The 26,754-nt window shown below is 39.6% G+C and overlaps 1 protein-coding gene across 14 annotated transcripts in view; it reads right to left on the bottom strand.

Annotated features, from left to right (window-relative positions):
- The window catches only part of RYR2 (ryanodine receptor 2), a 249,060-nt gene that overhangs the window by 119,662 nt on the left and 102,644 nt on the right, over positions 1 to 26,754 (bottom strand). For 6 of the 14 annotated variants that reach the window (XM_083731885.1, XM_083731893.1, XM_083731894.1 and 3 more), the window contains 12 exons: positions 25,568 to 25,671; positions 24,589 to 24,672; positions 23,001 to 23,160; positions 15,375 to 15,479; positions 10,468 to 10,615; positions 9,452 to 9,660; positions 8,239 to 8,413; positions 6,568 to 6,776; positions 4,210 to 4,556; positions 2,976 to 3,090; positions 1,281 to 1,441; positions 104 to 263 (listed from right to left, as the gene is read on the bottom strand). In XM_083731885.1, coding sequence (XP_083588011.1) covers positions 104 to 263; positions 1,281 to 1,441; positions 2,976 to 3,090; positions 4,210 to 4,556; positions 6,568 to 6,776; positions 8,239 to 8,413; positions 9,452 to 9,660; positions 10,468 to 10,615; positions 15,375 to 15,479; positions 23,001 to 23,160; positions 24,589 to 24,672; positions 25,568 to 25,671 — 1,977 coding nt within the window. The remainder of the gene's footprint in view (positions 1 to 103; positions 264 to 1,280; positions 1,442 to 2,975; positions 3,091 to 4,209; positions 4,557 to 6,567; positions 6,777 to 8,238; positions 8,414 to 9,451; positions 9,661 to 10,467; positions 10,616 to 15,374; positions 15,480 to 23,000; positions 23,161 to 24,588; positions 24,673 to 25,567; positions 25,672 to 26,754) is intronic. The other 8 variants (XM_083731898.1, XM_083731886.1, XM_083731889.1 and 5 more) reach the window with 2 other exon arrangements.

The following is a 26,754-nucleotide window of genomic DNA, read 5'->3' as shown; positions in this document are numbered from 1 at the left end:
TCTTCTTCTTCTTCTTCTTCTTCTTCTTCTTCTTCTTCTTCTTCTTCTTCTTCTTAAGTCTAGTTGTCTGTTCTTGAACAAATGACAACCTAAGAAGAATTACCTGATAATAGGTGCTTAGCTCTTTGCCATTAGCTGTGAAGGACAGGACACCAGTTGCAGCATCAACCGAACAGCCAATCTCGAGCCCATTGTTATTGCGGCCTTGCCCGGGACTCATGCTCTCACCAGCGCATACCATATAGCAGTTGCTGCGTTTGATGCTGTATTTCAAAAGATGAACAGCATATGAGATACTGTGGAAGCTGAATGTTGCAAACCAAGATCTCAAACTCCACCGGGCTCCAGTGTACACATGGGCACCTGCATGCATGGGGGCTACATTATTCTAACTACACACTTATGTCCTACTAGAATTACGAAATCACGCACCCTTCACTTTCAAGGGCTTGCATCCAATGTCCTAGTTCAGATCATAATTCCAGGCTTCATAAACTATGATTAATGAAGCTGGGAAGCAGTGCTGAGACCAAGGACTCCTCTCTCTCCCTGTGTGACACTTCTGCGCTTCATTTCTTGCTGGTATTAAACCGAATTTCCCTGTTATGTTGAAAGTGTCAGCCAATAAGATAGCATAATAAACCCAGATATTACCTAGGCTTGTTAATTAATATTAAGCTAGAGCTCCCTGTTCAGACATAATGAGGAACTCTGGCTTAGCCTAAGTCAGAAATGAAGGGCTGAAGCAGCACATAAGGGGAAGGTGAGGGGATGAATGACTGGTCCCAATGTTTGTTCCCAGCTTTTACGAAGCCTGAAATGATCATTCAAACTGAACTGCTCTCTATAAATGTGGAATAATAGCACAGAGCTACATTTAATGTTCTTTAACTACAAAAACAGCAGTCAGTATTTTTCACTACATAGACAGAGAAAGGGTTCTGCAATTTACGTTCCAAAGGCTACTAAGTGTATTTAGATCACAGTTTGCATTGGATTGAAAAAAATTAAAAACATAAAGCTTCACAAAGCCCTTTAAGGAAATAAAATAAAATACATGTCTTCATATCTTCCTCAGGAATAAACCAGACGAAAGGGCAACAGAATGCATTTTTTAAAAGATTATATATTTGGCAAATGATTATATATAATTTTGAAACATACAAACAAAAATAGAAACATTACGAATTAACAGAGCATCCTTAGTCTTATAATGTAATCACTATGATGCACAAGTTTTGACATCACATAATTCCGATCTAAAGAGAAACAAAACCAACCTCTCATGAACTTTCCCTTTTTCATCTCCTAGGGTTACGGTAACAGTACGGACTCTGTCCAAATCAAAGCTTGTGTCATACTGATGGAAGTCAGACGTAATCCAGCCCACCCAGACATTAGCAGGTTCTTGTCCAGGAAAGATACGCACAGAATAATAATACTGTCAAGAAATTTAAAAAGACCCAAAATATTAATTTTCCTTTTTGAGCGAGAACTTCCTTCTTGCATAAAAATCCATAGCTGACTCATAATTAAGAATTAGACAAAACCAATCTTGTCTTTTCAATTTCATTTTGTCTCCAAACAGCCCCTTCTTTGACCTACTGGTTAGTACAAATTTTTAAACACTCATCTTTCTAAATTGGTTGAATGGTATGGTCCTGCAATGTTTTTTCTAATATAAACTAATTCCTTGTCCTGCATGGGATATTACTGGTAGCACTGGCCAATGTGCTTCAACTGCGAAAATACACCATTAAATAACTTCAGTGTAGTTGCTATGTGATAGTAGATTGACTTCAAATATCCATATTGTGTTATTTATAGACACCATAGACGAATATGGTGATGAAAGCATTATAAAAGCTATTGACAATTATTATAGTAAAAGCATCTGGACAAAACTGGATAATTAACAGCTTTGAAATTAACACTGATAATTTGGTAAGATAAGCATTGTACTTGACAAAAAAAAATCTGTGTGTATATTAGGAAGAGAATGTGAGGAGGAGATAAGGATGGAAACCCACACCAGATTTGATTAAAACAGGACTCAAATTTAATGGCTGCAGCTTCCAGACCTTTTGGTGTTGCATGGGCAGCCTAATCCTACCAGGCCAATTGGTGGGGAAGGAAAGAAGGCTGCTTTAAGACAGCTGATAGTATAAGCCACTCTCTGTTTGCCATCACCAACCTGGGAGTGTGGACAGCTATGAGCCCCTACTTCTAAGACTGCTTAAGGGCACTTCACTGGGTCCATCAGGGAACTCACCCCTTGGTTGTGGTGCTGTCCAGTGCCTACAAACTAGAGTCAGCTAGTTATCAACACTATAATAGCAAGCATATTCTGGGCCAAAAAGTTAAGGGTAACATAGCCCTTGGGATCAGTTCTCAACCAGGGGCTCAAATAAATTGCTTCTCAGCTTAGCTGTTGGCTACCAAATGAAGGCTACCAAATGAAGAACAACCATAGAACATCAAGTAGCACTGGGTAAGAAGAAAGCACAAGTCATTGCCCAGATTGGCTCTGAATCTAAAGTCATCAGCAGATTGGTGTTGAGTCACACCAACTAGTGACTGAGTAAGGGATTGCAAGAGGTGACATGGCTAAACAATATTACATCCTTTCGTCTTCCTCATCCCTCCATGCTAAGTAGAACACAGTAACTCCACTGAAGGTGGGAAACAACCAGCTTTGAAAGTCTACACATCGAATTAAAATTGAACACCAGTACATCTTGGTTCAGCCTTATAGTCAACACAATATAGCAATGACGAGCTAATAATAATAAATAAGGTTATAATTTAAATGTAATTCAGTAGCTGCGGTTCACGGATAAGCAGTTTATAGTCATCTATAAAATTAAAGAATGGTGCCTATGATAATTTCAAGCTGTTTATCTACTATCATAATAGAAAAAAATGGCAATTCTCTGAGAAAACACAGTACAAATAGTAACACTAAGTTGCCATACTGTAGATGTTTGCATTAAGTAATCATAATCATCTCTTTCATCTGCTAGGACATCTTCAGTGAGCCTGGCAGAGTGGCTTGAGCTGTAGTCTGGCTTCGTCCTTCTCAGCATAAATCTGTAATATATCAAAATATTTGAGAAAGAATAAATAACCATTTTATAATTTCTGCATACAATGGTTGAATAAACATAATACTAAGCGCTCCATTTGATAAAATCTGTTTATGAATTTATCAAACCTAGAATATGAATTTTTTTTTTAAAAGGCACACGAACAGTGCTTAACCAAACTCCCCATTATTCAGTTTAATAATATGTCCTTCATAAATCTGCACGATAGCATACCCGTTTGAGTAATTTAGGCATACATTATCCCAGAGATTTGTGAAGAACATATTATTAAAATGAATAATGGTGTGTAGGGGGGCATTGGCTGAGCAGTTTGCTCACCTTAAAAAAAAAGTGTTGCATATATCCCAATTTTGGACAGACGTCTTTAATTGGATAGATTTCTAATAATCAAGCCATGCCCTGAGTCACAGAAAGCTCTTGCTTCTCTGCCCCACCCACCCCAAGCTACCATCCCATCCCACTGTCTACACCCATTACCTGGCACACATCTAAAATTGGTGAAGCCTTATGATGGGAACTTATGCAAAAGCACTACTGTTGCCCTCCTAGATCAGTTATGGGTGGAGGTTAAGGATGCTGAGGAACAACCAGGTGTGGGGGGGTAAGTAGGGAGCAACTGGGAGGGAAGGAGGGGGGGGGACTGAGATGGAGAAGACAGTGAAGTGACCAGGGGCAGAATGGTGGGGAGGAGACAGAGAGACTAATGTGTATTTGTGTGAATCTCTTGGGGAGCTGGGACAGGGGTCACATGTGTAAAAAAAAGAGAAAAGAAATAGTTTAGTAGCTGGGAGTGATCCTGAGAGAGAAGGAGGGAGTGTTGTATTTCAGAATGGATAATCCTGAAATAGAGGGGGGATGGGGTGGGGGGATCCTAAGAGAGAAAGGGGGGGTTGGGGATGGGTGATCCTGACAAAGAAAGGGATGCTCGATTTGAAAACAACCCAGAAACAATATTTGAAGTCTACACTGAATTATCCAGCAGCAACAGGCAATGATTCTATGATGCAGAGGCAATTCCCAGAGAACAGTAAGCAGGAAATTTGCATGCCCTTGAAAGAAAACAGTGTGGTTAAAATACCACAAAGAGATCAAACCATTTGACCTTTGCTTGAGGCGTGAAGGTTTCTCTTGTGTGTAGTCCTTATGGTTATTGAACTCTGATTTTACAGCTTCTTTTTCTATACGATCAGGTACAAGGTGACCATGAGCAGTCTTCATAAGAACTTCAAAGTCAGAATCTGCATCATAATCATCCAAGTCATTCTTTGGTCCAAGGCGGCCGGAACTGGGCACTCCTCCTCCAGGCATTTTAGAGAATACTTCTGCACACTCAATAGGCATGCTGAGCCGATAGAACATGATTTCTGTTTTACTATTCTGAGACCCAAATGACTTCTGTGTGACCTTCAAGCATGGGGAGCTGTCCGCAGTACCATCTATTCTTGTAACCTACCAAATGCAAAAACTAAAATGTAAAATTAATGAAAAATGTAAAATTGAATGCACATTTACTTGCATTCAAAGGTTTTTTAATAGCAAGTAAATATTAAAATATTAATATGAACATCACTGATGCATTTATAACAAGTTAGCAAAGTAAGATTACTATTGGTACAAGCTGCCCATTAGAGCATCAACAGCACAATTAAAAATTTAACCATCCAACAGTTGCAAAAAGCACTTTAGTAATCTAATATTTAGGTAAAAAATACAGCAGTCAAGTCTTGGTTTTAAAAATGAAAACTGACTTCCTTTCAGCCCAGCTGCATCTTTACCTGCCTTACACCAGACATCATATACTACATCATATATGTGTAGGGCAGGTGGGTGTGGCTTGGCTGAAACTGCCTCTTGGGCCAAATGGACAATCCTGTGGGTCTAATTAGGCCCATAGACCAGAGGTCCCCCACTGCTGCTTTGTCTTAACCCCACAATGCTTATGGGGACAGATCCCACATGGATATATAGACTACGTAAACTTTTCCCAACTTCATAATCTAGATCAGTCTTTTTCAACCTTAGGTCCCCAAGTGTTGTTGGACTACAACTCTCATCATCCCTGGTTACCGGGACTAGCAGTCAGGGATGAGGAGAGTTGTAGTCCAACAACATCTGAAAGAAAATAAAACAAAGCACATCCAAGTACTGAGTGATATCTACCGTGTTTTTCGTCCCATAGGACGCACCTAGTTTTTTTGGGGGGGCGGGAATAAAAGAAATTTGTTCTCCTTTATTTCCCTCCTAAAACCAGGTCGGGGAATCCAAACCAGGTTGGGGAACAGCGGTATGGCGGCGCTCCGCCTCCCCGCTGTCCCCCGAGCTTGTGCGGCTGCCCGATGTCTCCCCGAAGCGCGGGGCGCTCTGCTTCAGCGCTCCCCGCGCTCCGTGCAGCAGGCTGCTATCTGCAGCCTAGGGAGCCCTGCAGGAACTCCTGCAGGGCTCCCCAGCCTGTGGATATCTGCCCGGCGCGAGCGGTGTTCTGCTTCAGGGCGCCCTGCACACCGGGCGGCAGGCTGCTATTCGCAGCCTAGGGAGCCCTGCGGGAACTCCCGCGGGCTCCCCAGGCTTGCTGATAGCTTCCTGAAGCCTGGAGAGTGAGAGGGGTCAGTGAGCATCGACCCCTCTCGCTCTCCAAGCTTCCCCTTCATTTTTGGAGGGGGAAAAGTGCGTCCTATAGGGCGAAAAATATGGTACATGGCATGGTGGGGAATCTAATTTGATACCACAATTGTTGCTTTATGTACTGGAGAGGGGGTATCTGCACTACCCCTTTCAACTTGGAATGACAGCACAATGGGGCTTGCCACTGTAGCAGCCTTTCTCAACCTGTGGGTCGCCAGATGTTGTTGAACTACAACTCCCATCTCCCCTGGCTAGCAAGGCCAGAGTTCAGGGATGATGGGAGTTGTAGTCCAACAACATCTGGGGACCCACAGGTTGAGAACCGCTGCACTGAAGGCTTGCAACCCTGCATTTGGCATCAACAGTCTGCAGTAAAATAAACTTGGGGGTTGCACCTATGCAAAGATGCCTTCTGCACTCACTAAGAAGAGAACTTAGCATACTGAATTTCACCAAGAAACATTGCAACCATATGCAGGTTTATTCAGAAACAGGGATGTAGGAGAATTCTGCTCTGAGGAGACACTTTCCACCTGCTCATTCAGTGTTCAGGAATGGAATTCACTGAAGTGAATGCAATTTGCATTTATTCGTAGAATTGTTTTTTATTTAAAAAATCTGAAAGCTTTACATAATTAATCCTTTTTATGGTTCTGCAGAGGAATGGAATCAGCACAGGCTAGGATGAATAAATGCCAAAATGGACATTTCTAACTTCGTTCAGCCCTACACAAAATTAAGTCCCCACTGAGCTAACTCCCTGATTAGTGAGTGCAAAATGGAATTCTATATCAACTCTCTGCCTACTCCCACAAAATGAACTGAAGATATATCAAACCTCAATATGTTCATGATTTGGTGGTACTGGGAGAAACTGAGGTAGTCTCTTGCTCAGCCATATGGTGATGTCCCTGTTTGTATTCACCGCAAATGGTTCGTAGCCTTCTTGCAAACCACAAATAGTGAAATATTTCAAGGTGCTCACTTCTTTGCCAAAGTTCATTCTGCCCACTTGTGACAATCCCAGGCTACATGCAGGTATAAAGCCTGCCAAAACAAAACAAAAAACAGATGCATTCCATTAATCATAAATATTCAAAAAAATGTTTTACTTATTTACCTCTCCCCCCACAAGCCAAAAGAACAAGTCTCTGAAATATATAATATCATAATTTTATCTGGATAGGAAAATGCACACAACAATATATAAATTCAGTACTCATGTGGAACTCCCTATATTGAAAAGGGCAAATTAGCCATATATAATATCATTCCTGGAAACAGACGTCTTAGCAAAGTAAATCAATGGTGTCAATTGTTCATTGCCACATCTGAATAGAGGCCTGGCTCCGCTAAATGCTGTAAAAATACTGCTCCTCAGTTGTATTCTTATAATTTAATGTAAATTGCCTTGGGAATCAGTTGATCAAAAGGTGGAGTATAAAATAAAACTTCTTGCCACATCCATATATCTTGGATGTCTTCTTTTAAGACTTTCAAATTCCCTTTTGATGTTAGATTTAGGATAATAATAAATGTAACTAGGAACAAACCCTCAGCTGCACTTGTCGAAATTGTTGCCATTGGGATAAAACATTGTCAGTACGGTGGGGGAGCAATTTTAACTTACCATATTTCCCTTCTTAAGAGAGGAAATCACCTCCTCCAGGTGGAAGGCAGAGTCCACTTCTGACTCCCATCCCTCCCAAAATGAACCTAGTGGGCAGAAACCCTCAACTCACAGCACAACTGAATAAAAGAGGAAGTTGCTGAAATGAACATGAACACGTTCAAGCTTAGAACAAGAAATTTAAGATGTGGAGAGGAAAATTCCTCTTAGACCCTGGACTACTGCATCTGCATGTGGCTATGAATATAGTTAGGGCCAAAATAAGCAAATAGACTGCTGTCTGGTCTGTCTCAAGAAAAGTAATTTGTGCAACTCAACTCAGCCAGCAGCCTGGCAAATCTCCAACACAGGCTGTCCCCTAATAAAGGTCAAAGAGGAAACAGCAACTCTAGTAGAATGCAAAGGTCCCTCCTGTGAGGGGGAGCTTAGTCATTCCATAGCATAATTGCAAAGTCATGCAAATAGGTGTGTTCAGTCAAGGTCCATGTACAAGATAGTCCCAGACCTCATTCCACCCCATTCATTGATGTAAAATACAGCAGCAACATTGTTCACGGCCATGTGGATGACCTTGCCAAATACTGCTAGGAAACATTTAATATTTATTTACTTACAGAGGTGTTTTTTGTGGCGCTGCTCAGGTGCATATTTTCATTAAGATACATAATTAGGTCATGTGGATGACATGTTAAAAGACTTTTTCCTATAACAGTAAGGAAAGACTTGCCACCAAAGCCAGTTAGCAGCATTAAATAGTAGAACTTACTATCACCAGCAAGTTGTGTGCCGTTTATTGCTGGAACAATTCTTTTCTCAAAATGTGCCTTATGTATTACGAAAATAAATAAAAACTTTATTAAGAGGGGGAAAAGAACTTACCATCACCAACCTCAAAGTCCTTGAATGCTAGCTCGGAACCCGAGTCATCAAGAAGGATTTCTCCATTCAGAGTGAACATCATGGTGCGCTCATTCAAGTCAACCATACAGCCTACAATATCCCCCGTCAGCCAAGAACGGCCAAAATGCTCATTTCCCTGGTGCCACCGTTGAGCCTGGGTAAGAAAGGATTTCACTATTTGAATGAAAGGCAATTAAGAGGACTGTGCCTCCAGTGTATGACTAATAAGCATCCCCAAAGATAAATTAACATGGTACTACAATTAATACTGTCATATAGCATTCTGCAAGTAGTTGCAAGCAACTGTTGGACTGCAAATCTTACAATTAGTATTGTGAAAGGTTAACAGTATTAGTGTTAAAAGATTTGTAGGGCATATTGTCATTTCAACACAAACCACAGAAGCAGAATCCAAAGAATATTTATTTCATTTGAATAATTCTAAGTTCATTGTAAGCCAACTGATTTGCTTTGCTTTTTTGCAAATAATCATTTATTAGTGTGATAGTATTCAGGATGTTGGCTGGCTGGAACCCTGCACCAGAGAATTCATGTTAGTAGTTGAGGATGCACTGCAACATTTTGTTCCTTGACCTATGATTGAGACAGGAGCAGCTGAAGTATGGAAGGTGTGTCAGTTGGGGAGGGGGGAGAGAACAACAGTGAGCAGAGGGACAGAGACCACTGACCTGCTCAACCCTGACAGCTTAAATATCAGAGGGGAGTAGAATTGCAGAATACATGCCCTAGTGGTAGTCCCCTTCCACCTTTCAGGGACTAAAGAGGAATAATTCAGAAGAGGAGGGACGGTAAAGAATGTCCCTATTCCCTCTTATTTGGTCTCCAGAGCTGATCCTCACCCACCCAGTACATGGATAGAAAATGCTTAGGTATACAGTACAGAACAGCCTTGATTGGGAAGGGGGGTGGGAAAATGTGCTTTAGAAATAAGTCCCATTATGATTAGCACTCATATATACTATATACACATATCACTGTCTCAGGGTACAGCTTGTGGGTTGCAGTAGGCAGCTGGCTCCATTTCTGAGCCAGCAGTTGACTCCTTCCTCAAGTCACTATTTTGCAGCATGACCAGACTCTAGCTCCTGGACTTTAACATTCTAGTACAAAACAAAATAGAACCCGCAAGTCTAAACTCAACCCAGAGATGGATGGATGAATAAATAAATACCTTGAATCCATCAAAAACAAATGCTTGTTCATCTGATCCAAGCTCTTGATCCGGTTGACAACCTGGCTTGGCCCAACCAACCCTCATGTCTCCTGCGGTCACTACTTCAAACTCAAAATACCACTTTCCTGTTTTCACTGCATATGTCTTCTCTGTTCGGAAGATCCTAAACCTTTCCATCATACCACAGAATACATCTGGTCTTGCGGCTGCAAAATTTAAAATATAATAAACATTTATTTATTTTTTGAAAATAGGAAAGTAGCTGATTGAAGGCGCTTCATCATTGTGGAGGTCCCAGCTTTGCCCAGTTACCCAGGAGCAACTTTCATTGAACACAAAAGGTCTTCATTTAGAGTAAACAAGCATAGGATTGCAGTATAAACTCCTGATAGTGAAATATGTTCCAGACCTAACCATCCATTCCTGACAGCACATCAGTGCTTCCTGCGGCTTATGAAACTTATAACAAAACATCTGGAGGATGGTTGTCATAGATGAGCAACTTATAACACCTCACTTGAAAAATGTTGTGTAATAAGAAATCTTGCTTAAGCAGAGGATATAGTACTAGAAAACAAAACGAAAACCAGATCTGACATAGTTATTAAAGCAAACTACAGGAGCTAATGGGGAAAGAATGAGAACATGAATAAGAAATAATGTTTACAAATTTCCATTTTATTTATTCATTAGGATGATTCATTAGGATGGTAAGAAAATTGTCAAAATCAAGGAATCATGACTGAATTGAGATTTGACAGCTAAAGATGCAATCCTAACCCCACTAAGGCCCAAATAATTTCAGTAGGACATATGTCTGAGTTGACATGGTTAGGATTGCAACTTAACATTCTTAACCATACCCAGCTTCCATGGGGCATTCCTAAATTCTGTTAGTATGTAGCACACTTTAAGAATTTGAATTTTTTTATATATAAAAGTTGCATAGTTATGATGAAAGCACTTGTATTATTGGTTTCATGTGCTTATTTTAAAAAGCAGCATTTCAATACCATGGTCTTGATCAGGAGCCTCAAGGTTATAACCATAGCCAATGAGGGTACGAACTGCTTCCCGGAGACTGTCTTTGTTTGATTTCTTGGTGCGATCATCAAGAAGGGCATAGGGGACAAGTCGAGGGTTTCGACGGTTCTTCACATCCTGATGAAAGATAAAAGTAATTAATTATGAAGTCAAGTTTTAGCAAATTTTATAAGATTTTTAAATATATATATATATAGTGTATTAGAAGATCAGGACTGAACCAAAATATCTGATGTTTAGACAAAGAGCAATTAATTGGTACAATGAATATTGTACTTAAAAATTGGGCTAATTCTGTAAAAATCACAAGTATATAAGTATACTACTTATTTAGTATTTATATACACACACACACAAAATTGGTTGTGTGTGCATATATATATGTTTCTTATGAATCAGCTTTCATACTTTGGTTCAGATATCCGAACACAATATATCTGTGTATGCCACCAGGCAGAAGAGGTGTCTGTACAAACATACCACAGTTTTCTTCAAAATATGCACACCTGGAAAAAGATTGAGCTACTTGTATTTTTAAAGGGGAGGGGTATTATTTCCTCTATTTTGTACTGTGATATCTGAATGACATTACAAAAACTGTTTCAGGATAAGCAGTCCTTGCATAATATAGCAGTAGCAGAGCTATTTTCCAAGGCAAAAAGCAAAGCACCAGAACCATTATGACTTGGATTACTGTTTGTTTGCTATAGCCAAAGCAGAGAAACCATGCTATGTGTTAGGCAACCTGACATGTATGCAAGGAATCAAAATAAGTTAATGTTCCCATTTACTCAGAAAGGGTTCATTTCACTAAAAGGCATTTCTCCATGAGAAAATATCCTTTTAGTATATGTATTAGAATGGGGCTCAACAGCCTTTTTGGATCAGTGAGCACATTTCAGATTATGAGAAGGTGCTGGGGATGCCAGTCACAAAATAGTTACCATGGAAGCATGGCATAACATAAAATGGCTGCCATAGGAGGCGTGGCATAAAACCAAATTAATGTACAGTTATTGCTATTCCCCCACCCCAATAACTTCATGTTTGCAGTCAGATGTCAATTGTGTTCTGCTGGTTCTGATTGTGGAGACTGATTCCTCTGAACATACAAACCGCCACACAAAAATGCTGTTACTGTTCTCCAGTACCAGGAAAAAAATATACAAAGTGACCACATCACACTCATTCACACACCCACACACACACCCACACACACACCACATGTATCTCTCTCTTACACACACACACACTTAACATGTACAGAGTCACATAACCATCTCTCCCTGTCCCATACAGATTAAACATACTGGCTGAATACCCCCCCCCCTCTCTCTCTCTCTCTCTCACACACACACACACACACACACCACACATACATCTATCCTCCTCTCTCTGCCCAAGGGCATCTTTCAATTACACAAACACCCACCCATTCAGAAAAGCATCTCCAAAGGTGAAGGAAGTGCCTGCTACTTCTTTTTCATCCAAAAAAATGCATGAGGACCATCAACCTTGTGCCCACAGGCACCACTGGGTTGGTGATCCTTATAATAAAACCATGCAACATATGATTAACCAGATTCACTCTGAGCCCTATAAATACCTTTTCCGATAAACATGATACTGTGAGGTTTATCCCTTTTGCTTCACCCTCAGAGGCGAACTCCATTGTCTCTCAAAACGGATGGCAACAACAACCATCTTTCATTCTTTGTTTCCCAGGGACCTTCAAAGGGTATAGCGAGCCTACATTGCCATGCAAAATCTATTTCATTTGGTGGACAAAAGTGAACCTAGTAATGCATCTATTGTGGTTTGTCTTCATTATAGTTGGAGAAGACAGAATGAAGTTCACTATGACAAAGTACGAGAAGCTGTGACCTGGTCCAAAATGGAGACAACCAAAGCCATGGATTGTCAAAAGAAGCTCTATCGCCATGAGCAAACCAGCCATTGTGCCATGTGCTACAGCAGATGGAACAAGATGTATTTTCACCAGTTAGCCAGAATCTCTCATTTCATGGTGAATCCAATTGTAGTCACTCTTTGTTGTGTGAGCATAGAGTAAGATGGACATTAAATGTAACTATGAAGTTCAACATGAGAGCATTATGATGCATGTCAAGCACCAAAATGAACATCTGTATCAGTTGCGCATGCAAATCTGCTTTGATGGACTGTGGTGTTATGATGTGGATGAAATAACAATCCACATCATAACACCACAAGATAAAATGTAACCAATGCTACCACACCCATCCATGACACTGATATTTGTTATTGACAGCCAGATAGTTCGTAAGAAGAGGAAAATGGGGTGGGGATGGAACTCATTGCTATTTAATTCCCTACTACTTTTCAGATACCTGAAGATTGTTGAAGGTCTTCTTTTGTATAGCACCAATCCTGAGGAACTGAAATAACTGGAAGACTATGAAAATACACCTCTAGACCTAACCTTTGTAGGGGACAAAGTCCTATCATCATTTATATTTTGTCTTTTGTGCATAATTTATTTTTACCTTATTCTAATAGCATATTTTTTGCTCATCTACTTATCCTTTTACTAGATCTTAGCAGTCTAACGAAGTGAAAATTATTATTATTTTAACTGCAGCACTGTATGTACCAAACAAAACTTGAAGTGAAAGTTTTGGTTAAGAGATTGAACAAATTAACAAAATAGAAATTGTTCCTTCTAAGGAAGGAGTTTAATAACAAATAATTTATTAAGAATTGTTAGTGCAATAGTGTCTGCACCAGTACTGTCACACCATCACAAAACATGGAATTATATCAGCAGGGATGTTCCAGCAGGAGTGAAGAGAGACGTGACTACCTGACTTACAGAATTGGATGCAGTTTGGTTGTTTAATGACATCCATTTACAACTATATATCTAGAACAGTCTTTCCCATCTCTGAGTTCCCACACATTGTAGGACAAAAACTCCTATCATCCCCAACCATTTACCATGCTGACTAGAGATAATGAAAGCAGGGGATTCAGGGTTGGAGAAGACTGCTTTAGAACATGCTCATAAAACAGATGCCTGCAATCTGGATGTGTTATTTTGAAATTTTGCTTTGGTTGGCTTCTCAAACATACCTAGACGGCCAGCATGAGAAGCAGAACTCTAAACTAGATGGCATTCTTCTTAGGCTATCGAATATTATGTAGCTTAATTATGTTTCATGTTTCAATTGAACTCCAGAGAAAATCAAGCTTTCACCTACCCAATAACATTTTGAAAATCCAAGTTTACAGTTCACTCCAATATATCAATACTGATATTGGAAGCCTATAATCAAATACAAGCATGAGAAACAGCCAGTAGACCTAACAGTAATGCATAGATCTCACTCCATCTCTACCCTAGCAGTATTCTTGGACAGGTATGTCAATTGATCATCTGGGGAATTTCTACTCACAGCACACACCCCATCCTACGCTACAGAATATCATAGGGTGGTGACCCAAGAATAGAGATTTTCTGCTCTTGCCACTGTACTATAGAAAGCCCTTCCCTCTGCCATATGTGAAGTAGCAACTATCAGTTGCTTCAGACATCTTGCAAAGACTCTTCTATAAGACTGGATCCTGTTTTATATGACTGAATATTCTGAATTTCTGTTTTATTCAATTTTATATGTTTTTATGTGTTTTTCCATTGCTGTTTTACTGGTTTTGGGCTGTGTTTTTGTATGAAAGCTATAGTGCTAGTTTTTTTAAGAGTGTAACCACTTAGAGATTATTTTAAATGTTAAGCGGTATATAATTGAACTACCACAAGGGTATTTGCTTTATAGCTTGCATTAGCCTCCTGTGATAGCAAGGGTCTGGACAGGTTGCTTATACAGCAAGCATTTCTAAGATCTGCCATACATCTTAGAAAAATAGGTCACACTGCTCAACTTAAAATATTTCACAGCAAAGCTTTTAGACTATTAGGGATGTTTGTGCACTGCACACTCTTAACCTTCCTTTCACTTCATAATTCTATGGGAAGTGCTGAATGAGCAAAGTTCTAAGAAACTCATTGCAACACTTAACAACAGCCTCTTATAAAGAGAATAGTTACAACAACTTGAAATATGTAAGAAAGCAGCCCTCTCTTTTTTATGAGATGTACTTAATAACTGAAAAGGAAAATGGGTGTATTGCTTTTTTCCTATTTTTTACATAGATTCAATGCCATAAATCTAGCATATAAGGAACTGCAGCAACTGCATTTTAATGAAAGATAGAAAATGTGAAAGTACATAGGATCCAGTGGTCCAATCCTGATGGCTATACCTGGGGCTTAGTTACTAAAGGCAAACTGGATCTTAGTCACAAATCTACCTCTTCATAATATGCACTGTTTTCATAATTTAGAATTTAGGTGGATTTTGAAATGTACTGTTGAAATTAGTAATTAATTAAATACATGCTATATTTTAAATCTTGTAAGATTGTATTGACTCAAATATGACCTAAAATACGATACATCCTCCTATAAAGGGACACTGTCAAGTATTTTCATTAAGTTCAGAATTTATTTTGTGTTTGATCCAATAGTTCCCTTCTGTACACAAGAGGGGTCCTTTCATGAATGCAAGGGCCTTCAATCCAGTTTAGGCTCTCGCTAATGGAAGGGGTTGTTTTCACACATTCCCTGTTGATATTTCCTGTGCTGTTCTGGGGGGTCCCCAAGCCACTGGAGCAGATTTTCAGGGGTACAGGAGGGAGTGGGTATCACTGAAAATCACCCCTCCCCCTTCCATTAGCAGATGTTGGAGTGTCCTTTTGGTGGGAAGAACACTGGCAACACTAGATCTAACCTTTTACCATTGCAAACCAATGCACTTTTAAGAAGCTGTGCCTTACTTACAGTACTTACTTGTTTGTGATCCCTGCCATCAATGCTGTCAGCACAGTTCTGTGAAGAGGGCATACTAAATAACGTGTGGTCCTTCTGCTGGCTGGCTGGCTGGCTCTGCAGCAGCAGAATAAAAATACTGTGTACAATCATGCATAAACAGCAGCTATTGCTCTTGAAAGGTTCCTTGGAAAGAAGTGGTGGATTCCACAGAAGAAAATAAGGGATTTCCTGAATAGATTCTAACAACAGAAATGAGTAATAATAGGGACATAAACTACTTGACAGTATCCCTTTAATTTTCAGTACGGAAAATAATAAAAATTCAGCAAAGCATCTGAGTCCATCATTCAGTGGGATTGAGTTTACTTCTTACAGTAGTTTCCATGATTGATTAAAGGTGGAACTAGACCATGAGAGGGACACAGAGCTGCCATTGTCCTATGGCTCTTCCCTCTTGTTTAATGCATGGTACGACATAGCAAGAATGCATTTGTCTACTACCAATTCCCTCCTTGACTTCATCAACTGTCACTGCAATGATACCACATCATATCACATGTTGTGTTAAACAGCACAGAGAAGGAAGGTGACATATATTTCTACCCTAAGTGTCTTTCGCGAGTTCTTTCCTACAAATTGCATGCGCTAATAGATTGTTCCTTAATATGATTTCTTCACTTGCTAGAAAAAGAGCTATGCATCAAAGCACTTTGAGCCAACGTATTGTACTGTAACATCTCACAGTAAGATCCAGCTATGACAAATGTAACCAGTGATATACTCCAGTAAGGAAGCTAAGCAGAAGCGTTAGTACAGATATCAAATAAAGGGAAGCAATGTGTTTATGAAAAACGAAGATTAGAGTCACACTACCTTTTTTTCCTCTTCTGGAATCACAATCCTTTTCATAGATCAGCCACATTTATTGTTGCCAAATCCAATTGTCCTCTCATTTTTTTCAGACCTAATTTGCAGAGATTTTTTTTCTGGCTACAAAATGTAACTGAAGCACCAGCCTATTTAGTTTAATCAAGGATTCAATACAAAGTTGGAAAAAATATAAGAAGTAGCAAAAAGTAGATATGCCTATTATCTACTCATTTCATCCCACTGGAACTGTCCCAGTCTAGTTTTGGAATGCTTTTCTGTGCATTCATTTGAATGGGGAACACCTGGAAGCTGGAAAAAAAATGGGAGTGGTATAACTGATATTGGGACTATCGCCAATTAAAAAAACCCCACAGCCTTGGTCTGTAGAGGGTCTCAAGTCAGATTTTCTGGGTCAACACACGTGGAGCTAGCTTGTTTGAAATTTTGCTGGCCCAAGTCCACGTGCTAGGCTTCCATCAGTCCTGGGTAGGCTTGGCTATCCTACTCATCTTCTCTGCCCACACCTCAACCCACTTGGGCATGCCAACCCACTTTGTACATCTCCCGGTTCAGACTACTCTTGGCTCTGGCTTATCTCAGGCAGCATAGTCTCTAAAGAGGGCTCCAACTCAAACATTTCCAGTATCCACAGCTTAAAACTTTTCAACGCAACGGCTGGTTGTGATGCTAGTTTACCGCACTCCCCATGTCATATATCTGTCATGAGTGGGTATCAAGAATGCAACGTTACTTGGAAGCTAAGATCCACTGATTTTAAGAAGCTTCAGAGGTAGGCTTAAGATTGCAAGCCTAGTTACAAAAAAATATTTTAAAAAATAGCAATATGAGAAATATTTGACAGAAACTGTGGCCATTTATTTATCCCTATTGTAAAGACTACAGCGGCCTTCATAATTTCAATCAAAATATCTATAAGAAATGAAATATGAAATGCTAAATTAATCAACCAGAATACTGATAGATGCTTAACGCATTGTTTACTGAAGTACTATGTACAACTATGTTCAGTCATTATAATTTATATTAGGGCTCACAAGGACTCATTCCATGGCTCTTTTGAATGACTAGGTCATTCTTGAATAATGGGAAGTGATGCTTAATGGGATTGCATTGAAACATGTTTAGAACAGTTCCTCTCATTAATAAGTATCTAGTTTTAGGAGAATAGTTTATAGCTTAGAAAAAAATTATGCTCAAACACTATTATTCTCACTATTTTCTCATAACTGTAGAATAAGAGAGGAACTCCCATTTCCGCCCACTCACCACCCATAGTTTTGTAGCCTTTATATCATTCATGTATCTTCTGATGGATGATGAAAATTGTGCAAATAAATCCCAGGAAAATGTTTTTAGGGTTTTATCTAGATTTCTGCTTTTTTTTTAATCACAAGAAAACTTGACTCTAGAGCTCATCAGTTCCCAAATTTCCATCAATAATGTGGGGTGAATAAGAACTCTGGACATTTCTACAAATGGTGGACATTCCTGCTCTAGAAAGAATGATGTGGAATGCCAACTTATTTCCATCATTACTACATGAAATCCTTGCTGTGGTATATAACCACACACTGTGCTGAAACTTTTATTGGTGGAAATGTTTATTGTGTGAAAATAGTCAGCAATAACACAGAAATACAATGGAGTGGTGCCTACAATAATACAGGGAATGCAGGAAAGCATAGAGTTGTGGCAAAAGAGAAAGCTCTCAAACCAACAGAAGAAAAGGTGTTTGTATCATATCGTTGATTTTATTTAAGCAGCATCTCCGGCATTCAATAATGTCAAAGGGTGTGTGTGTGTGTGTGTTTGTGTGTGTGTGTGTGTGTGTGTGTGTGTGTGTGTGTACCAAAGCTGCTGAAGCTCTGACTTTCAGATAAAAGATAAGCAGAAGACCACAGGCTTAAAGTTACTTCCTGGCTGTAAGCAAAATGTATTTGCAAATTTCCTACAACATGCTTAAAGCTGAATACACAATCTGGAGCGAGTCAGCTCTAACAACTAGTTTATTTGCAGCAACTAATGGCTCTGAAAGATAAAGTGCATCTTGGTTTACTTCAAAAGATGCACCCAGCCACTTCAGTGAAAACTTGTGTGCCAAGGCCCCATGACTCAAGGTCACCTTGTGGATAAATAAAGCACATGAACAAGCGGGTTTTGGTTTATGGGTTTAAATAGGCAATAATAATAACAATAATTAATAATAATAATACAGTCATTCCTTGGAATGCGAATGGAATCCATTCCGGAAGTCCGTTCGACTTCCAAAACATTCGGAAACCAAAGCACAGCTTCTGATTGGCTACAGGAAGCTTCTGCAGCCAATCGGAAGCCATGGAAGCCCCATCAGACATTCAGCCTCCAAAATAATGTTCGAAAACCAGAACAATCACTTCCGGGTTTTGATAGTTCAGGAGCTGATTTGTTCGGGAGCCAAAGCATTCGAGATCCAAGGTATGACTGTAATATATTATTTATACCCCGCCCATCTGGCTGACTTTCCCCAGCCACTCTGGGCAGCTCCCAACAGAATATTAAAAACATGATAAAACATCAAACATTAAAAACATCCCTAAACAGGATTTCCCTCAGATGTCTTCTAAAAGTCGTATGGTTGTTTATTTCCTTGACATCTTATAGGAGGGTGTTTCACAGGGTGGGCACCACTACTGAGAAAGCCCTCTGCTTGGTTCCCTGTAACCTCACTCTATAACCCCTTGGCTGGGTCACTGCAGGGCCTGGCTGCAACACTGCTCACTGAATAAGGTAAGGGGACTTTCAAAAATCAATCTGCATTAACATCAGGTGGGCATGCAGAAGATGATGATGCGTGACGTTTTCACTACTTCACTAAGGAACAGACATTTCTAGTGACTTAGGTTTAATACAGATAACTGATGAACAGTAAGTAACCTAGAAATAGATAGCCTCAACTTAAATATGATAGAAGGATGTTATTCACTGTTATAAATATATTGTTCCTAAAAATGAGAATATGCATGTGAATTTGTGTTGCTGCAGTTGCCATCACACTATAAAGGGAAAACATGCTCTTCTTTTAACGCAAGACATGGATCTCAAATAAAAAGCTGATGATTGTGTCAGTGCAAAAAGCAAACGAAAACAAAGGAAACTTCTACATCCCGGTTAGAAATAAATAATGATGATGATGATGATGAGCTATGATTATGTTACTGCAAAAAGCTTGTTACATTTTGAAAATTACTTTTCTATAACATAGTGATAATTTAGTTACAAAGGTTGTATTCATTAGAACTCAGTTTTCCAACTGTGAAATGCTACTGTACTTTTTGGCAGGACTGAAGATGCTTATTTTTTAGTATATTGAGTATAGTAGCTTGATACAATGACAATGTTTGGATGTTAAATCTCAATTTACCAAACTCAATACATAAACAATACTTTTGCCTATGTATGCAGCCTCTTTGTTCCTTTCTTCACGCTGCGAACAAACAAACCAGGAAGTCTTCAATTAAGAATAGCTTCCTGTTTTGCCTAAAGAAGGAAACTATGGTTACAGCTTTCGAACATGTCAGGATATTAAACTATAGTTTAAAATTGGATTTAAATACTAGTTTGTTTAAAAAGTAGTAACCGTAGTTTCATGGGTTTGGTTAATTAGAGGCTTTGTGGTTTAACTGTGACTTGTGCAGAGGGAGAGGAATGAAGGAGCTTAATTTACAGGAGAAAGGTTCATTCATAGCTCAATGATCACATCTGCAACAGATTTCTATAGAGGGTTTTTTTGTAAGGAAAATTATATTTACTTCAATTATAATTTACTATACTTTACTCCCCCCCCCCCGCCATAGAATGCACATGCACACACCTCACCCTGATGCCATTCCTTGGAGACTGAGGTCCCAACTCAATGGAATGGTAAGGTTAAGAAATCATCCCAGGACCCAGAAGATTTTAATAACTACCCCAGTTGTAAATATCTCCTTCCAAGGAAAGGTTCTTGAGCAAGTGGTCACCATCCAGCTCCAGACTACCTTGGACAAGAATGATTTAATAGAACCATTTTGATTGGGGTTTAGGCCTGGTTTTGTCACAGAAACTGCATTGGTTGCCTTGCACAAATATCTCTATTGGGGGAAAGGGTGTGTGTGTGTGTCCCTGTTGATTCGCCTTGATCTCTCAGCAGCTTTCAATGCCATGAAGCAAGGTGTTCTTCTGGAGCAGCTGTCTGAATTTGGACTGGGTGGCACTGTGTTGCGATGAGTCCAGGCTTACTTGGATGGCCACCCCCAGAGAGTGGTACTTGGGGTATACTGCTCGACTGTCTTCAACTGGGTTGATCCAAAAGGGTTGATCTTATCCCCCATGCTGTTTAACATCTACATGAAGCTGCTGATCAAAGCAATCCAGAGATTTGGAGTGAGTTCATATGGAGAGTTGTCTTTGAGATATTATAGCCCTGGTGTGGTGTAGTGGTTAAGAGCGGTAGACTCCTAATCTGGTGAACTGGGTTCACATTTCCGCTCCTCCATGTGCAGCTGCTGGGTGACCTTGGGCTAGTCACACTTCTTTGAAGTCTCCCAGCCCCACTCACCTCACAGAGTGTTTGTTGTGGGGAAGGAAGGGAAAGGAGAATGTTAGCAGCTTTGAGACTCCTTCGGGTAGTGATAAAGCGGGATATCAAATCCAAACTCTTCTGGTCCATAAAGACCACTTCTCCTCCATATTAATCAGTTGGGAACTGGGCATTTTATGTATCTTGCATTGTTAGTGTTTTAAATTTTCTCTAGGGTTTTTTAAATAGCTCTTTATTGGGTTTTATAAACAAGCATCATAGTATAATAAATAATACAGATAAATAGACCAAGCCTTTTCATGTCGTCTGTATATCACAAAAATAACACAATAAATTTGCAATAATATCTGTAACGTAAATTTCATTATTAATGGTCAATGTGTAAGTGCTTGGTTTGTGAATTAGTTTAAACAAAAACAGAGGGGAAACAGGATAGAACAGAACTAACAGATAACATTCAGCATTGCAGAGCTAAACACCTAATCAGGAGCCCTTGTGGTTTTGCTTAGATTAAATAGTGAATAATGGTCATTTTTGCTCAATGAAGCAATATGAAGTGTAGGCATATTGATGAACGTTTGTTGAAAGTGAAAACAATGTATGTTTAAATTTAAATTTACATCAACCAGATTCAGCCAGTTGCTGATGGGGGAGGGGGAATTGTTCATTTTCTGAATTACTGACATATGCTATGAGATTAAACCACATTTCGGTAAAGCCATTTTTTTTATCTGTCCACAAGTCAACCATAGTTTATTAGTCAACCTCTCAAGGAGGGCTGTTTCCCAAACTGTTTTGTACCAATTATTTAGTGTTGTGCCAGAAAGGTCTTTCCAGTGTCTCATTACGTTGCATTTGCACTTGATATAAATGGTTTGTTAATTCTTAATTGTGTAAATCTGGATTGTTGCCTTGAAGGTCAGTGAGTTCTGTGAATGCTTTACGATCCTGATTCATCAGAGGTTGGCTGAAAAGATTCTACTTTTTGGTGGTCTTTAAATATTTTTGAGATAGCTACAATCTTGGAGTTGTACCATGTTTGGGGGATGGGTGATCCTCTCATTAGGTCATTAAATAGGTGGACCATATATGGTAAACGTGTTTCTTTGAATTGTTTATAATACTTGGAAGTGAAGCCATCTGGTACTCAGGCCAATAATTTTTTAAGAACAATGTCAATTTCTAATAGAATTTTTCTCTGGTTTTAAATTGTATTTATGTGCTATAGCTTATTGTCAAGTTGCTTAATATTAACAACAGACCTCAATGCAGCAATCTTCTATGTTCAATTTTCAGTTAAAAAGCAAAAAGTGGCATGATTTAAAGCATCAAAAGAGTACCCACATACCATCTTTCACTTGGGGGCCTTTTTCCTTAGCAGGTTTGCATCCATAATCTGAATATTACTGTAGGAAAAAAGACTTCAGGGGATGGGCTGTGGGATTCAGAGAAGTGGAATGAGTTTGTAGGGTTCAGCACCCCTTTCCAATGCTCCTTTGAGGCTTTAAATCATATCCCTCCCCAGCTTCAGACATGATGGGTACAGATACTGGTCTACCTGCGTAGTTGAATGAATAACTCATTCAAATTTAAAAGCTGTAAGTCAAATGAACCAAGTGACTGTATTTCAGGCTTAAAGGAAACATAAACAAAACTTTAATACCCCTGATCACTGCCACTTAAATCTTCAGGTAACATGTCTGATTCCCAGTCACTAATAAAAGCATTTCTTATACATGGAATTGCAAATGAATCCATTTGTTCTAGATGGCATATTAAAACAAGTTTTGCCTTCTTTAAGTAGTTATCTAAGCACCTAGAAACTATCCTTACTTGTCTCCAAGGAACCCACCACACCTACCCAAATCAAATCCTGATTCCCAAAGTGGTTATTCCAAATAGTTTGACTAACTACGGTGTTCATTACTTCTGGGACATTTAGCACTAGAAGTATATAAATTAAACATACGATCAAAATATGTATTTATTTACTTTTATTTTTTAAAAAAAATGTTGGCCATTTTCCCTTTCGCAGGGCAACTCAAAGCAACTGTAGAGAAAAGAGAAATTGGCACAAACTCCAGTAGTCATATTCATCTGCTTTACCACCCACCCTCAAAATATCATTTGAGTTCCACAATATCTGCAGTTATCAGTGAATTTTCAAGCATCCACCAGGGACTTACCTGCTGAATTCCATATGTCCAACCCTGCCTGATACGATCCCTTGCCCATACATTGTGAGCATTCTCTGCAAGTTTATCAACCATAGCTTCCTGAGAAGGGGTCAGTTTGATACAACTCAGATCCATAGGAGCAGGCTTGTATCCACTAGACAATAGATAACTGTTAGATGAGAGTAAAATACTTCAGTGAAATCACTTTTATATGCATGTCTCTCAACATTTTAAAACAGCAAAACACAGCAAAACAAGGTGACATACATGAGGTTTATTATAGCAAAATCCTGTTTTCTGAACCAAAATGATATTCAACTCATGCGGTCTTAGTAGGCTACTTGAACAGCTGGTAGTATTATTACTATTATTATTATAGTAACTGGTACGACAGTAAAGTGTTTCATCACCAATTAAAAATATTAAAATTTCAACCATATAATAAAAGTTGATTGCACTCTTTGTTTACGGTTATGCTGAATATTTGGGGCAAGCATTTTCAGCATGAAAAAAAGAGTCTGATTTTTCCCCTCACAGTTTTTCCTGAAAGAATATTTAAACATTTTGAGGAAAGTATTTTATTCATCTCTTTGAAAGCCACCATTGTCATTCGCACACTTCTTAAGAATGTCTTAAATTTTTTAAGATTGTGAGGCATTAATTACATACTTTCTTAAACAAAGAACCAGGAAGTAGTGATCAAATATAGGAACACATGAAGGTATAGATCTTCATCCCATTGTAACAGAGCAAGCCAGTAACTAATGTGGAGCAACAGTAGCCATAGTATTCTGACAGGTCTACGAAAGGGAAATAATAATAAGTAGGACAAGCAAATGGGGCAAGTTTTTTCTCAGTCAGTTGCTGATGAGGGGTGTGATTTCTCCCTCAAACTGAGGCAATAGCATGCATATCCCAAGAAGGCAAAATGGGTTTTCTCAGTATGAATGAACAGCGGTAGGGTGGGCGGGGGGGGGGGGGAGTATTTGGCATATCCTGCACAACAAATGCTGTACAGCACTGATGACCAAACTTTGTCCTCTAGCTGTTTTGGGACTACAGTTCCCATCATCCCTGACCACTGGTCCTGTTAGCTAGGGTTGATGGGAGTTGTAGTCCCAAAACAGCTGGAGGGCCAAGACATCATTAAAATGATATTGCTACTGCCGGCCTTGAGCCCAAGAACAGAGAAAGCTACAAAGCGATCAGTTCAGAAGATACTCAGGAAGCCAGCAGAGGTTGCCTATGCGGTTGCTTGTTCACACACTCCTCTGTCTGTTCTTCCCCAATCTCATTCTGGTGGAGCTCAAGAACTGTGGTGATAACCACTGTTTCACCTTCTTGACCTCTCTTTCACTTGCCTCCATTGCCTTATCTAAGTGATGGGGCAAGGTGGACTTCCCACTCACACAGCTAAACTGTTGCAACTGCATTTGCTTACCATTAGAAGAGAACCTCCAAGAGCCCATGATTATCAATTTGACTCAAGGAAGTACAGTGATATGATATACACACAAGTGAGACTGGACAGGAAGGCAGGCTCCGACTTTACACACACCTACACATCTTCCATTTTATTTTCTGAATTTAAACTTACTTCTTTGGAAGTTTTAGTTGCTTCACTTTTTCCTCAGCATGCTCATCAGCAATCCCAACATGACAACCTAGCGCCAGCAGTGTTCTGGAGGAGAAAATCAATAGCTTATAGGAACTTAAATTGGCATGTTGAAAAGCAAAGCTACAATTGCTAGGTTGGTAGAGAAAGATGTTTGCAAGATAAAAATAATAATTCCTAGAACCTGTGGGCCAGGTTTTGGTATCTCCCTTCAAAACTACTTTTTTTGGATTGTATTTATACAATACATTACTCACTGAGAGAAGCATTCACACACACCCCACAGAGCCCATTGCCCAGCTCTGCCTGCCTTGCTTTTATGAGTTAGTATGGGCAAGGAGACAGGCAGGTGGTTTCACTCTTCCGAGCAGCCTGCCCACATCCTCAGAGATGACAGGTTGAAACTGATCCTATACAACTTGACTAGACAGAGCTCTGGCACTCTCTCACCCCAGCCCTGCTACCACAGTGGAGTCTACCTCTTTCCGAATCTGAACCTGGTTAGGTCTGCATTCCAGTAGTCCACCAGGGAATCAGCTGAGAGACCATCAACATGGGGTAAGACATCCCATACCACTCTCTAGAAGCCATTTGGATCTATTAAGTGGGGGGGGGGGCAGACTATTTGAATCAGTCCCACTACCCTTAATCTTAAGGAATAAATTCAAAAAGCATGTTTAAATGTAGCAACATTTATTTGGCACATCTACAGATCCTGCCAGAGGCAAGCAGCAGAGCAGTATCCAAAGTTATTAATGTAGAAATCACCAAAATCTGTTTGAGAAGATTACCAGAAGACTTAAGTAATCACATTGATTTATCACCACCCACCAAACAGATGGGCATTTTGTTATTACTATACAAGGCAAACCTCATAGACTATTTAAGAGTTCACACACCCAAATCTTTTTGAAGAAACATAAAAACACTTATGATTAGAGTGAGCAAGCTACAAACTTACTTTAGTGTTTCTAGTGACATCTGGAGATTATAATTTCGCTCTTGTTCTGGCAGTTTTGCAAACTCCACCAAACATGGATGCTGTCGCTTGTTGTCATCTCTAACCTGCAATAAAGGATACACTGAGCTTAAATCTGTCTTAGAACGGTAAGTCCAAATGACCTATATTACTGAAAAGGAGTTTGTACCATGTCAGAAATATTAGATAATGATCCAATCAAAGTCAGGCACTTTTAGTTTGATTGATTTCAGTGTGAGAGTTGTTTAAATCTCTCCCACTGAAATCAATGATGGTGAGTTTTAAGTACAGTGGTACCTCAGGTTAAGTACTTAATTCGTTGTGGAGTTCCGTTCTTAACCTGAAACTGTTCTTAACCTGAAGCACCACTTTAGCTAATGGCGCCACCTGCTGCTGCCTCACCACAGGAGCATGATTTCTGTTCTCATTCTGAAGCAAAGTTCTTAACCCGAGGTACTATTTCTGGGTTAGCGTAGTCTGTAACCTGAAGCATATGCAACCCGAGGTACCACTGTACTGTACTATATGAGAATGATGTATTTATAACTGTTGGCCGAGTTGTAAGATATTTCATGTAACATGAAATTTGCTATGGCAGATATAGATCAGGAGCCATCACACCTGGTGCTGGGAGCCATTGCTTTTGTGTGCAGGCTACCCCATTGGTGAACCACAGAGTGGTTTGGAGCATCTCCTTACAAGGCAGCGATATTCTCAGGATCTGAACTGGCCCCATCCACCCACCCACCCATCCATCCATCCATCTATTTGGCTCTGCCAGGCAGAGAACACTACCAAAAGTCTCCTCTTGAGGTTGAGACATTGCCAGAGCAAGAAGGTCTTCCTAGCACTTGTGTGATTCAGTGCAATCTTCAGCTCTGACTGATAACTTCATTCTTCAGCTGACTCATGGCTTGGCTCTCAACTACAGACTCCTTGGCACAACCACTGGCTACCCTCCAAGTGCTGTGTATGACCCAGCCCTGACAATATGTTAGAGATGCTTCTGAATAATATAAAACCCTTTTACTTGGATAACCACTTATAACCACTTATAAGCCATTTTGGCAAGTAAGGGGGATATAAACAAATAATAAAACAATTACAACAGCGATGAAAATTTAATGCAAAATCTATGTTCTCTGAAAGTGTAACTTCTACTTCATTTC

The sequence above is a fragment of the Podarcis gaigeae genome, assembly GCF_964106915.1.
Source record: "Podarcis gaigeae genome assembly, chromosome: 3".
Lineage (NCBI taxonomy): Eukaryota > Metazoa > Chordata > Lepidosauria > Squamata > Lacertidae > Podarcis > Podarcis gaigeae.
This window is presented reverse-complemented; position numbering and strand designations above follow the sequence as displayed.